The sequence below is a fragment of the Perissodus microlepis genome, chromosome 13, assembly GCF_051167445.1.
Source record: "Perissodus microlepis isolate ML-2025 ecotype Zambia chromosome 13, ASM5116744v1, whole genome shotgun sequence".
Classification (NCBI taxonomy): domain Eukaryota; kingdom Metazoa; phylum Chordata; class Actinopteri; order Cichliformes; family Cichlidae; genus Perissodus; species Perissodus microlepis.
Genome location: NC_140473.1, coordinates 18,197,096 through 18,211,348, shown reverse-complemented (window position 1 = coordinate 18,211,348; position 14,253 = coordinate 18,197,096). Strand labels below are relative to the sequence as shown.

Here is a 14,253-nt window from a genome sequence, read left to right as displayed (position 1 = left end):
AAGATGTCATGTGTCATCCCAGTGTATGAACTCAATGCAGCAGAGGTATCGAACTGCCAGAAGCTCAATACATTTTCATCTAAGATAAACTCTGTTATTAAACACCAAGCCACCTATTATTTTTGTTCGATTTCTTTTGATCTCACATAGTTAAACAATGTTCTCCTGCATATTTCTATCTAATGTATTCATGCTTGCTGCTGTACATTACTGATGATTCCAAGTGGCTAAAAAGGTTAATATCAAATGTGATGAAGGTATCTATTATTGCACCTCTTATCAACTGGAATGCAAATGGAACATGTAATTTTGCTCAAATGTGGTGATTTATATTTTAAGCTAAAAGCCCACAGTTATCATTATATATGCATTTGCACTTTCCCTGCAATAACAAATACTACTTTAGACACGACTCCTAATGTAATACAAAAAAGAGAAGAAAATTAACAATTGCGCTATCTGCGTTACAGACAGAGTTTATTTAGGCCCCTCATCCTGAAGGGCATGTTCGCCTCAAATAATGTTCAGTGAGCAAGATCTCCAAAAATGCAAATATATGCTCCTTGCACAGAAAATAAGTAAAATGTCACTCCTCCGTGACGGGATTAAACCAAGGAGATAAACGAGAAAAAGCAAAGGGATTTCCTACACACAGGCTTAAGGTGGACATAGAAATAATACTTTAGGACTAACATTTTAGCCAATATTTAGACAACTATCTTAGGACTAAATTATAAATATCTAGAAGCTTTAATCCTTATGCAAGCTAAATGCAGACATTTCTCAATCAGAGAACTATCAGATGTCAATCCAGAAATGTATTCATGTAGTTTGCCATTAACAAACTGGAGCAGCGCTATATCATCTGTTCTATATCATCTAGGAGTACAAGCCTGCAGAATTTAAAAGTGGTATTGGATTTCGAAGAATGTTGAAAAATGATTTAAGAATTGTATTTTAGCATACATTTCTTAAAAAATTTCACCTAAATTCCAAGTCTATGTTTTTATTTTTGGACTGCTATAGCAATAAGATTTTTTTATTTATTTATTTATTTTTTATACAAGACCTTGATGGAGCCCCTCAATTTGTCCACTATATGAACCATTTTAACTCACTTCCTCTTTCCTTTTATTCAGGCTTCTTGTGATTGGTTGCCAGTTGTAAAAAAAAATAGATTTTCAGGACTTTGTAATATAAGATACTACACTATTATGAATAAGTACGTATAAAAGAACAGCAGGTCTCCTTTAATGATGAATCTTACTGCCTTTCAGGATTTTGCCTGATGGAGTGTAACATATGAGAAATGTGACCAAATATCACCAAAATGACTAAAATTAAAAACATCACATTATATAAGAATGACTATTCTTTTTTTCCCTGCAATTTCTGCAGCTTTAACAGTGTTGCACTCAACAAAATGCCCCCATACGCTCTCGATCAGTTACTATGGGCTAGTACAAGGGAAATCTGTGGTGTCTCTGTGTGCATGCGCATGGAGAGCAGGATTTTGTAGCGCTAAGTACTTTAATGTACTTTTCTTTTCAGTCACAAAGGCGCAGCCTCAACTCAAACTGGCATGCAGCCAGCTGAGGAAGAGTCAGTGTGGTGGACTAAGCTTTAATCTAGCTGCTGGCTGCATTTGTGAGGAAATACTTGGGAGTAAGACTGAAGGGAGCTCTACTGCATCCAGACACCAAACTTCCTTCATATGTCCTTTTGTCGCATTTCACACGTCATAAACTCCAAACATTTAGCAGCAGCCCATTTCCGCACGCACTAAAAATGTGAAGGGTTGCTTAATATGAAATGTGAATATCCTGACAAATGACAAATGTCACTGATCTGGTTATACCTATTTACCTTTGGAGGCAAGATTCTTTTTTTGTATGAGCAATTCCAAAAAACTGATATAACAAATTTTATGTACGTGGAGATTTTCTAAAGTGGTCGCTGGGTAAATCTGTAAACCTTTTTCTATCCATATGAGGCCATTGTTTAGAAACTGTTTAGAAATTGTCCATCTAATTCAAACTTATACTTTAGTCAAAAAACAAAACATGTAGAAGGCAGTGACTGAGAAAACCTCAGAATCTTTCATCTGTCAAGCAGACGTGTTAACCAGTGTCTTGTATCAGTGTTCTTTTAAAATATGAGGACATGCAACAATGAACAGAACACATCAGATTTACAAGGCAAGAACAGAGGGAGATTACACTTACCCTTACTCGTCCTACAAACAAGTTGGCCTCTTCTTCTCGCACAGAAAAATTTGAAGGTATGGTGAGGTCAAACTTCGGGTCATTATCATTGACATCAGTAACAACTATGTTCACAGTAGTTGTGGTTGTCTAAAGGAAAAACAGTCAAACAGAGAGCACAATAAAACTAATGTTATTCACTTCACAGTGAGTGTTCCCATTTCATAAACAAAGATGACAAGCACAACTAAAAAGGCATCAAATGTGATATAATCTAATTTGAGTAAATACACTTTGACATGAATAATTCATAGGGTGACTGTTAAAAGCTGTGTCATGCTCAAGTAGACATTTTAAAAAGGATTAGGATTATAATCAGACAACTTTTTTGGAGACCTGACGATTAAAAATAATAATTATAGTTGGAAATACTTTCAAAATACATTTTGTTGTAGATAAATAGAACCATTTAGCATTTATGAGTGGAACCATGAGCTCTCATTTAGATAAAAATTAAATACTTTGTACAATTCTAACAAGCTTATAATTATTTATGTATGTGTTTGGAATCAGCCACCTTTATTCTTCAGCATAGCCTGAAATCCCTTAACCAAGCTGTCTTGTCACTTTAAAAAACAAAACAAAACAAAAAAAACCCCAAAACAAAAACACTATCTATAATAGTTCTCCAAGCTTCTTAAAGGACATTCAAAGCTCTTCTTTAAACGTTGGCTAACTAAATACTGATTTTACCCAAAAATTTCAAATTTGGATGAATTACTCCGTAGGAACTCTTATCATTGACTTTCAGTCCAGCTCTTATGTAATTTGGTATACCTCAGCCTTTTCTTCTTTATTCCCCTTCCTGAAGGATGGCTTCCTGCCACCCAGACAATTTCTGACTAAAAATTTCAGCTAAAAACGATGGGAACAAAGAGCCTAAAGACACCATTTAAAATTCTCAGTTTTATGCTTGAAAGAGTCATAGGTCAGTGGGAAGTTGCCCAAAAAAACAAAACAAAAAGAAAAACATTCCTCTGAAAATGACCAGGTAAGAAAAAGTTTGAATGACCTTTAGAAAGCCTGGGAAATTAATTTACCATTTTTTTTAAAAAAATTACAAGAAAGCCTGGTCCTTGGAAGTCAAATGTCAAGAAATGAGAGGTGGCTCAAGACTTTTCCACAGTGCTGTATGTTTCAGAAGCAGCTAAAATAAAATCACTTTCAACCAAGTCCAGCAAAAACACTAATTCACTCAGAAAATTATTCCTAGTGTAGGGAAAATGTTAAAAGCCAACCATAAAAAATGATTCTGCATAAAAAGCACAATCATTTGGAACAACTACTGTAAATGCTAAAGTGTTTCTAAATGTCAACTTTTGGTCAAACTATTATAATGCTTTGTAGCTGTGACAAAGAAACTCACATGCACCAAGTAAATGTGTTGGAATTTTAAAAAAAATTCTATTATATAAATACCTTTAAACACTTTGGGTGCATACTGTATGTGCATACTGATAACGGGATTCTCAGTAATATTCAGTAATGTAAAGGCAGTCACAGTATGGAAAGCTGGCGTGTGTAAGTGATGAGGGACCATAATTAAACTCAGTACACCATTGTGTGCAAATGCACATAAGCAACTTGTCTGTATACAACACATAGAGAACTTCCTCATTCCTTCTTGGGAAAGATGCACTGTTAGTAGTTATTAAGAGAAAATTGTACAAGGTTGGAGGCTAAAAGCATGAAACTAGATCCATCACATCATTCTTCCTCACTCATTTACAAGGCCAGTGTGGGCCACTGTGCTGCTGTTAACCTTCAAACAATGACACAGCACACACACCTTTAGCACTTCTATAAATCAACATAGAAAATTGGCTGGATATGCACAATCTATAATCTCTCAGTGCCCTGGGAGGAGCATGTATGCAAATAATGGTGTAAATGGTCTCCTTTGGGGGGAAGAAGGATAGGAAGGCTGTGGGAGGAGTTGGGCCTTGCAAAAGAAAAACTTCCTGGGAGACAGCTGTTTGGAGCTGCCCCGACAGATGAGACATTCAGCGGCACATTTCACAAAGAAAATGACCTACTTAATGTCACCTTCATCTCACCGTCCTTTGGGAAAACCTCCACCATTGTTGTTTCTTTGTACTACCTTCTGAGACATACATAATCGGCCTTTTCATGGAATTTCACACTGCAACTTATCACGAAAACCTGCCTCTGTTGCTATATCACTACTGAAAGTAGGAAGTTAAAGGAGGCAGTGTTGTGATAGGCTGTGCGTAGTTTTCATTTCGCAGAAGACCTGAAGCCAATTAGTGTCTTCATCCTGGCGTGGGTGTCCTTATCAAAGCCAAAACCCCCTACCACCATGGACACGAGTATGATTAATGAGCAGCTATTATAGATGGAGCTCTGTGATGCCTCGTGTTATGTCCTCATAGTCTAAAAGATCCAGAGGTGGGTGATGTTCCTTTTTTTTGTTTTTTTAAATGACCATCCAAGCCAAAAGCCATGTTGCAGGGACTGATATGATAAGCTTGTTAGGAGTCATGTACTCTTTCCTTTTTTTTTCCTTCCCAGCATACCATTTTTTGGGACACATGTCTGTCTGGCAGTGTTTGATCTAAGCCTGTCCAGTCGAAATCACTTTTAAATTTACCACAAAGATGAGCACAATTTTTTTCATCCACGAGTACAAGAAAGAGTTAATACCGTGAAGGAAAATGCGTGCGTGCATGTGTGTGTCCAGATTTGACTGCACTCAAAGGGAAGTAGCACCAGGGGGAAGTTGGCTTGCTAGCTCCTTGTGGCAGGTTTCCATGGATACCAAAGTTCTGGACTAATTACACATCCAAATCCCTGGTGTCCCCATCCTTTTCTCTATCGCTCTCCATCTCTTTTCTGTCCCCCTCCTCCTGTGCTTATTTTGATCCTTTCCTGTATCCAGTTGTCTAGGCAGCACTCTCTTGCACTGAATGACTTCCTCGCCTCTATTCTCCTACAAACCTTTACCCCGTCTTCCTCATTCAACTTTCTTCCTATTGTGACAACATTTCTTCCAAGTTGTGACATTTAGCCCACACAAGTCAGCCAACAATTTACTGTGTTTTCCCCCACACACATAAACACACACAATTTATAGGTAAAGGGTGTTGGCTTGTACAAACTGTCCATCAGTAGGTAGGACAAAGAGCATCAGCTTGTGGTTACCTCATTCTGAGAGGTGAAACCTCATCTTACATGCTCTTTATTTATTTGCTCTTTCCTCTCTGACCCCACCACTGTCTATCTGCCCCTCCCTCTCTAACTGCTGCACTATGTTCTCCCTTTGCACTGCTCTCACAATTACTGGGACATACTACAAATTCTTTGTCATGTATTACTCCACAACACCAACACATTATATTTGCCAGCAGATACAAATTAGCTGTAGATCTCAGTTGTCATGAGTGTGCAGGTGAGAGGGGGTGGAAATCAACATCACCCTATTGACAGCTCATCACCTAATGTTCACGGACTATCAGACACAGCATCTTAAAAAGGAAACCACATTTCACCTCTGCCTGGAACAGATACAGCTGCAAAAAAAGAAAAAAGTGCCAAGTGAGCTGAAGTGTAATTAAATTAAGACAGTTTATGTGATTATCTGCTCTTCGTGGAAGACACAGAAGCCAGCATTCAATTTTTGTCATAATGCCTGAAGTTTTTCCAGCCAAAATGACAAAAAACAGCTCTGTGAATATAAGGACTCAACTACTTGTGATACCTCTAAATGGAAGACACTTTTTAAAAGATGCACTCAATGCTGAGAAAACTATACAATGGTGAGATCATTGATGTTATCCGAGCTATGGTTTGGACATGTGGAAATTAGGAAGTTTACTATAATGGGGTGGTTATAATTAAAACTTTGCATAACGGGACATGTAGCAATTCCAAGCTTTTGGATGCATTTTAGAAGCTCAAAGTATGTCAGTTTCACAGTTATGTGGCAGTACTCATTTAAATATTCATCTGTCCAAGATTTTTTTTTGTGTGCTTTTCTGTCATTCTATATTAACAGACTCAGTATTACATAAGTCATGATGCTTTTATTACCACACAACCCACGTATTTCACACAAATACAGTAACTGTACAATATATGCAGAGCAATCTAAAAGGTAAAAGTAGCTGTAGGTAAAACTGATTTGATCCATTTGCACTACAAAGAGCTATGCTTGAAATGGCATTGTGTAAGCTGCATATTAGTAACAGGCAATAATGATATGCTGGTTCAGGTACTTCTGTCTTAGCATTTGGTATTTGCCATTTGTCAGTTAAAAACTATCATTTTATTCCAGGTGAATTATTTCAGGCTTTTTAAAACACTTTTTGGCCAAAAATGTACTGCCTGGCCAACAAAGTCTTACCTATTTGCTTCAATTTAACCAAACAATTGGGTAAAAGTCACTGGATAATTACTCCAGTGACAAAGAGTGATTAATTACTCCAGTGGCTGGCAACAGGTTATTTACTGTAACCCCAGTTGATGAACTGAATAGCTTCTCATTTCTTAAACAACTGATCTGTGTTCTCTGATCACGGAAAAGATGTTACTCTATTTCATGAGGGTCAAACTATCGGCCTGCTTCAAGGAAAGGAAATAACTAAGAACATTGCTGATATTGCTAGACGGATTATGATGAACCATCATCATTCAAGGAAGAAATGTGTTTGGGGGAAAAAGAAGAACTCACAAATATATATAAAAGAGCATTTCCACACACAATATGATGAGAACTCAACAGATTCAGACTGAACAGCTGTGTAGCCTTAAGAGAAGCACTTATCAAAAAGGGTAATCAGGGGAAAAAAGCCTTCAATTTTCTAGGGAGCATAAAGATTGGACTCTGTAGCAATGGAAAAAGTCAGGTTGTCTGATGAGTCTAGATTTATCCTGTTTTAGAGTGATGGGTGCATCAGGATAGGATGACAGGTGGATAAAGTATTGCACCCATCATGCTTAGTGCCTACTATACAAGCCTGTGGGATGGTGTTGTGATCTGGGGTTGCTTCAGTTGGTCAGGTTTAGGTTTAACAACATTATGTGCCCAGAAAATGAGGTCAGCTGACTACCTGAACATTCCACCATGAGCAGGTTTTTTCCATCAACGGATTTTTTCTTGATGATGTCAGGAATCATCAGGCTCAAACTGTAAATGAGTGGCTATCTTCGCACATGGATTGGCTATCACAGAGTCTAGAACTTAATCCCACTGAGAATCTTTGTTATATGCTAGAGAAGACTTTACTCAGCAACTCTCCCAGCATCAATTGTCACAACAAAGTTCTGGACAGAACTATATGTTGTGACACTGCATACGCGTACACAAACAATGCCAATGGAAATTTGTGCTGTAAGTTAAGCTAAACGCAGACCAACATAATATTAGTGAGAGTGTTTTTTTGGCCGGTGACACTCACTCTAATTTGAATGAAGGGGAATGAGTAATAGACAGACCTGGAATCGATTTCAGATGAACACAAGTGGGGAAAAATAACCACACAGACAACTGCTACCAGAGAAGTTATTAATGAAACTCACTGTAAAAAATAAGTGAAAAGCTCAAGCCGAGAAGCCAAATTCAAACAATTCTAACTTCACTGCATGGGCTAAAATGACAGTCTGTCACAAAAATCACAGCATGATACTCTCAGAGCTCAAACACACAAGTAGATTTTACCAGAATAAGTAGCATGTGGAGTCATGAAGCCAAATGCACAAATTAATAAGCTTGTTTGAGAATATTTTGCTTGTGATTAATGTTTTCAAAAGGTCTGAAGATCATCAACCCTGAGGAATCAGGTCATCAGTTTAGATAGTTTAGATGTCCGTTACCCCTCCAGGGTGACCATCTGAGGCTGTGACAATCAGACGGTACTGGTCAGTTGTCTCTCTGTCCAGAGGCTTGTCCAGAAGTAGAAGGCCAATCCTGTGGAGAGGGGTCAGAGAAAAGACTTGTATTACTTTTATAAAGGAGGACACTTTGATTGTAATTATTCCTTTACTTTCTTTTTGTGTCAGATCATTAATTTAGGGAAATATGTTGGATATATCACTTAACAACATGATGTATGTCTGCATTTCATTATTTGCATTCATTTCAGAAAAATTAGGGAAAAAGAATGTGGGCAATGATCAAAAAGAATGAGTCTGGGATGAAGAGCAGGTGTGAGCTTAAATGCTCCCACTCTGTCTTTCTCTCTGTAGCCAGTCTCTTGTTCCCAAAGCACACGGACAGGCAAAGATTCATGTTTCCCTTCTAATGACTGCAGCAGACACCGAGACCCTCCTGCTCGTTCACATGGTATAATTTGGCACTCTGGCATTCCAAACACAAAGTGTGGATGCATTCCCATGCAGAGCACTGAATTATCTTTGTTTGCACACAGGCACACAAGACGTGAGTAAGTGCAGCCATACAAAAACACACAGCATGCACAAAACAATTCCAGTGCCACACTCAGGAGAGGCTCTGGCAGAACTGCAAAAAGGAAGGAAAGAGGAATGCATCTGAACGCACTATTAGATTAATGCCCGTTGCAATTCCCTGCTGTCCCCATGCTCCTTCACATTTCTAATTTAAAGCTCCTGTGGCCAAGCAGTCCAAGCAGAACCTGGCCGCTACTTTTCTACTGCCTCTGCAGCCCATAACTGTGAAACTGTAGACCCTCATTTTACAATCTGACAGGCAAGTACTGACACCTCCATCAACACTGTCTATTTTTCTAAGTACTTGCCCCAAGGTTATAGTGAACACACTGCTTTGAATCCACCACACCTGATGATCGGTGGTTCAAAAGGCCAAACACAGTTTTCTAAAACCACCATAAAAATGCAGAACAGCTTCCTTCGCTGGCTGCTGTGCTCATGTTTATTTATACATAAGCTGGAGAGGAGAAAATAGCATTCTATTCTGAATGAAAGCACAAGAAACCATGATGTGTGACAGTGAAGATATACATTGATAACTGTCATAATTATAGTGGTAATGATGATGATCTTGATGGTTATTAAGACAAAGATTAAAATGATTAATTCTGCTAGCCTGGGGAGTTTTTTTCCTCACAGCAGCTAAAGTATTCAACTACACTTGAGCGGCTGGGTCTGAGGGGTTCACTGATCATGTGCGATAGAGCCCTCCCTCCTCTCCCCAGCCAACACAAATGAAACGATGCTGTCAGATCTATGGGACACTGTTAACAGCATCATCTAGAGTGTCAGCGCTGCACTTTAGCAGCCATCTAAATAATAACACTAACATCTTTCATTTTGCTCTTATCATGACTCTTTATGGTAAACTGTACTTGATGTATAGTGTCTATCTGGCTAGGCAAGGAGCAGAAAGGCATAGAAGAGATTATCATCTAAGCCAAGATGAAGTTCATTCATGCCACAAGGAGAAAGTTAAGCTACAGCTGCTGCATTGTTATGTTTGTTGTTTGCACAATGCTGTGCAAAAGTCTTGAGCCACCCCTCACTTCTTTACATTTTGCTTCTAGAAGCCAGACTCAAGTGGCCTTAGTTCTCTTTCAACCTATTTTCAGTCCAGTTCTTGTACCTGACCATTTTCAGAGAAATGTTTTCACCTAACACTGACCTTTGAATCATTCAAGCGTTCAAAAAGGCATCAAGTCGAAGGAAGATGAAGCTGTGTTGTGTCTACACAGACAGCTGAGCAAAGAACCAATTTGAAATCGTATCTTTAGGCACCTTGTTAGAAGCAAACTGTCACAAAAAACACAATAACGGTTCTCATGTCTTTAGTTGACTCTATAAAAATATCAATGACAACTCAGTTTGACAGGCATAAAAAAGTATTTTTACACCACAAATCATATCTCAGCATGGTGTTCTTAAACAGTTTGAGGAAACTGGACAAAAGAAGTGGCAGACTTGCAAAACTATGTACAGTACACTGAAAGTCATGTGTTTGACACAGGCATGACACAGACCTGACAGATGGATTTTGTACATCAACTGAAGCAAGCTCATTGGAAAGGTGGCTGTCAGGAAGCTATTATTAAGAAAGGGTGACAGGAGAAAAGACTGAGGAAAGCCAAATTAAACAAGTACTGGACTTAAAATCAGCAGCAAAGGGTCTTATTAAGCGATGAATCCAAATTTGAATTTTTGGGTTTATATGTACAGAGGTTGTCAGGAAAGCTGTAAAAAAAGTGCTTGCAGCTATCTGTAAAACATGGCGGAGGCTCAGTTATGGTTTAGGGCTACATTTCAGGTAGTGATGTTAGGGATCTTGCTAAAATCAATAGAATGATGAACACAGAAAAATACCTTATACCTAACGCAAACCCTGGAACACTGTCAGGCATGGACTGGCATCCCCAGAGCTCGGACCTCAATGTTACTGAAGCAGCGCAGGATCATTTTGATAGAACTTTTGCCTAAGTTGAGCTGAGGACAGTTCAGGCTTTGTTGAGGAGTAAAGATTGGTCATGCCAATATTAACTGAACAAGCTAGTTAGGATTTGATAAAACTGTATGTTTTTTTTTAATAAATTACTGCCACCATTTTCCAATTTTTCCGACAAACTATGATGAATGAGAGGTGGCTCAAAACTTGCACAATGTTGTATTTAAAACTGAGTCTGATTACCATATTGTGCCCAATGTTAGTTTCACTGGACAGTAAAAAAAAAAAAGAAAAAAAAAAAAAGAGTAATTTCACTTGAACCCCTTTTATTTTGGTTTCAATTTCACTTTGAAGCAACACACTGAGCTGCCAACTAGAACCCACTGCAAGTATCAAAGCTGGCATAGCCTCCAGGTTAGGTTTTTATGACTCTACAAAAAGAAAACTGACTTCAAAGACGATGCTGTAATCAAACAAAAGTAGGCATGGTCAGAGTACTCAAAGTAGCATCAAGATCTGCAGACTGAAAACCCACAATAAAATTTACATAACGAATATTGTTGTAGCTGATTAAATACTGATATTTATGTTTTTATGCATTTTATTTGACAGCGATAATGTAAGAGGATCTCAAACACTGATGCTTAAAAGATTTATGATCAAAGCAATATGCACCGAGCCAGAAATTTTACATTTGAAATCAACTCGTCCGTTCTTTCTAGTGGAAAATCTAGACATAACAGTAAGTGAATATGAAGCATTTCCACCTCCTTTAGGGATCTCTGCCCCATTTATAAGAAAGTTCTTACTGGAGGGCTCATTATTCATACAAGCTGGATTGAGCCAGCCTCCTATGTAGCCTGTTATCTGAACATGCAGCAATGCAAAAATCTCTTCACTGAATCAAATCTGAGTTCTGAGGGTTGAAAAATTAGAGTGTGCAATACGCTCTGTACTGTAAATTGCACACTCGTCAGTTGTACTAATAATTTTTTTGATTCATCATGTGCTATATCAGCACTTGCTTGCATTTATTATACTGATAGCCTGGTGAAAGCCTGTGATGTGACTGTAACATTTTTAACACACAAAGAATGAGCTAAATGAAGATGTGTCTATTTATTTTAGCATGATTTCTGTCATATCTGGTTTAGGAGATTACAGTGCCAGTGGCAAAAATAGCGATCCCCTGCTATTTTGATTGTGTCACCATGTTTTTGCTTACCGTGACTAAACCACACAGCAAACGACTCTCTATAAAAACATACAATTTTAACACCGTGGAGCAAATTAAGAGTGGAGAAAAGGTGGCAATACAGTACTGCAACACACCTTGTCCTTACCTAGCTGGGAGGTTGAAAACGCAGACAAAATAAGCTTTAATCAATTAGTGAGACACATGTCTGGCAAGGCCCTGCATTTTCAGTCTCCCCATGTCTCGTCACTCCATATTTCTTGTTCGTTTATAGATGAGAAAAGCACTCAGCGCCCACAATATTTTATGCTTTTTGCTTGCTCCGTAGAAGTAGGTGAGTGAGTTTTTTGTATGCTAATGTTGAGATCTCTCCAAAACATGTTTGCTGTTTTATGATAATTTATTAGAAAACTGATTCTTGTGGACTGCGGCCTGATGGCTGAGCCATTGCCACCACACCAGCTCGCTGCTCCTTCAGTCAGATGAGCTAAAAACCTTTTCTAATTATTTTAGCCGACCTTGCTCTGCAAATTATGGAAGAAATAGGCTGGCAAGGTGAGAGCATGTGATCGCAGCCTTTGTGGGGTTCAAAATGTCCAAAAACAACACTCTGGAGCTAGTCAGAGATCTAATGAATAGCAGTGAAGTGTTTTCCAATTCAAAATCTTCTAAACTAAAGATTGCATTCCTCAGTACAAATGCTAAACCAAGCAAGGTCTAAAGTATACAGGAAGTGCAGAATTATTAGGCAAATGAGTATTTTGTCCACATCATCCTCTTCATGCATGTTGTCTTACTCCAAGCTGTATAGGCTCGAAAGCCTACTACCAATTAAGCATATTAGGTGATGTGCATCTCTGTAATGAGAAGGGGTGTGGTCTAATGACATCAACACCCTATATCAGGTGTGCATAATTATTAGGCAACGTCCTTTCCTTTGGCAAAATGGGTCAAAAGAAGGACTTGACAGGCTCAGAAAAGTCAAAAATAGTGAGATATCTTGCAGAGGGATGCAGCAGTCTCAAAATTGCAAAGCTTCTGAAGCGTGATCATCGAACAATCAAGCGTTTCATTCAAAATAGTCAACAGGGTCGCAAGAAGCGTGTGGAAAAACCAAGGCGCAAAATAACTGCCCGTGAACTGAGAAAAGTCAAGCGTGCAGCTGCCAAGATGCCACTTGCCACCAGTTTGGCCATATTTCAGAGCTGCAACATCACTGGAGTGCCCAAAAGCACAAGGTGTGCAATACTCAGAGACATGGCCAAGGTAAGAAAGGCTGAAAGACGACCACCACTGAACAAGACACACAAGCTGAAACGTCAAGACTGGGCCAAGAAATATCTCAAGACTGATTTTTCTAAGGTTTTATGGACTGATGTAATGAGAGTGAGTCTTGATGGGCCAGATGGATGGGCCCGTGGCTGGATTGGTAAAGGGCAGAGAGCTCCAGTCCGACTCAGACGCCAGCAAGGTGGAGGTGGAGTACTGGTTTGGGCTGGTATCATCAAAGATGAGCTTGTGGGGCCTTTTCGGGTTGAGGATGGAGTCAAGCTCAACTCCCAGTCCTACTGCCAGTTTCTGGAAGACACCTTCTTCAAGCAGTGGTACAGGAAGAAGTCTGCATCCTTCAAGAAAAACGTGATTTTCATGCAGGACAATGCTCCATCACACGCGTCCAAGTACTCCACAGCGTGGCTGGCAAGAAAGGGTATAAAAGAAGAAAAACTAATGACATGGCCTCCTTGTTCACCTGATCTGAACCCCATTGAGAACCTGTGGTCCATCATCAAATGTGAGATTTACAAGGAGGGAAAACAGTACACCTCTCTGAACAGTGTCTGGGAGGCTGTGGTTGCTGCTGCACGCAGTGTTGATGGTGAACAGATCAAAACACTGACAGAATCCATGGATGGCAGGCTTTTGAGTGTCCTTGCAAAGAAAGGTGGCTATATTGGTCGCTGATTTGTTTTGTTTTGTTTTTGAATGTCAGAAATGTATATTTGTGAATGTGGAGATGTTATATTGGTTTCACTGGTAAAAATAAATAATTGAAATGGGTATATATTTGTTTTTTGTTAAGTTGCCTAATAATTATGCACAGTAATAGTCACCTGCACACACAGATATCCCCCTAAAATAGCTAAAACTAAAAACAAGCTAAAAACTACTTCCAAAAACATTCAGCTTTGATATTAATGAGTTTTTTGGGTTCATTGAGAACATGGTTGTTGTTCAATAATAAAATTATTCCTCAAAAATACAACTTGCCTAATAATTCTGCACTCCCTGTATAAGCAGAGTCTCTGGTTGAGAAATAGTCACCTCACTGAGCCTCACCTGGTAGCTTGATTAAATGGTACAAATATGAGCCAAACTGTGCCAATATGTGAAGGTTAGTGCTTCAGGCTGTCCTATTAGCACTTAAT

At 38.8% G+C, this 14,253-nt stretch overlaps 1 protein-coding gene across 1 annotated transcript in view; it reads right to left on the bottom strand.

Annotated features, from left to right (window-relative positions):
• Window positions 1-14,253, bottom strand: part of LOC146375020 (protocadherin-15-like) — a 163,947-nt gene that overhangs the window by 65,193 nt on the left and 84,501 nt on the right. Inside the window, exons 18-19 of the mRNA XM_084949255.1 lie at window positions 8,097-8,190; window positions 2,226-2,354 (exon numbers count right to left, since the gene is read on the bottom strand). Of these exons, the coding sequence (XP_084805381.1) occupies window positions 2,226-2,354; window positions 8,097-8,190 (223 nt within the window). The remainder of the gene's footprint in view (window positions 1-2,225; window positions 2,355-8,096; window positions 8,191-14,253) is intronic.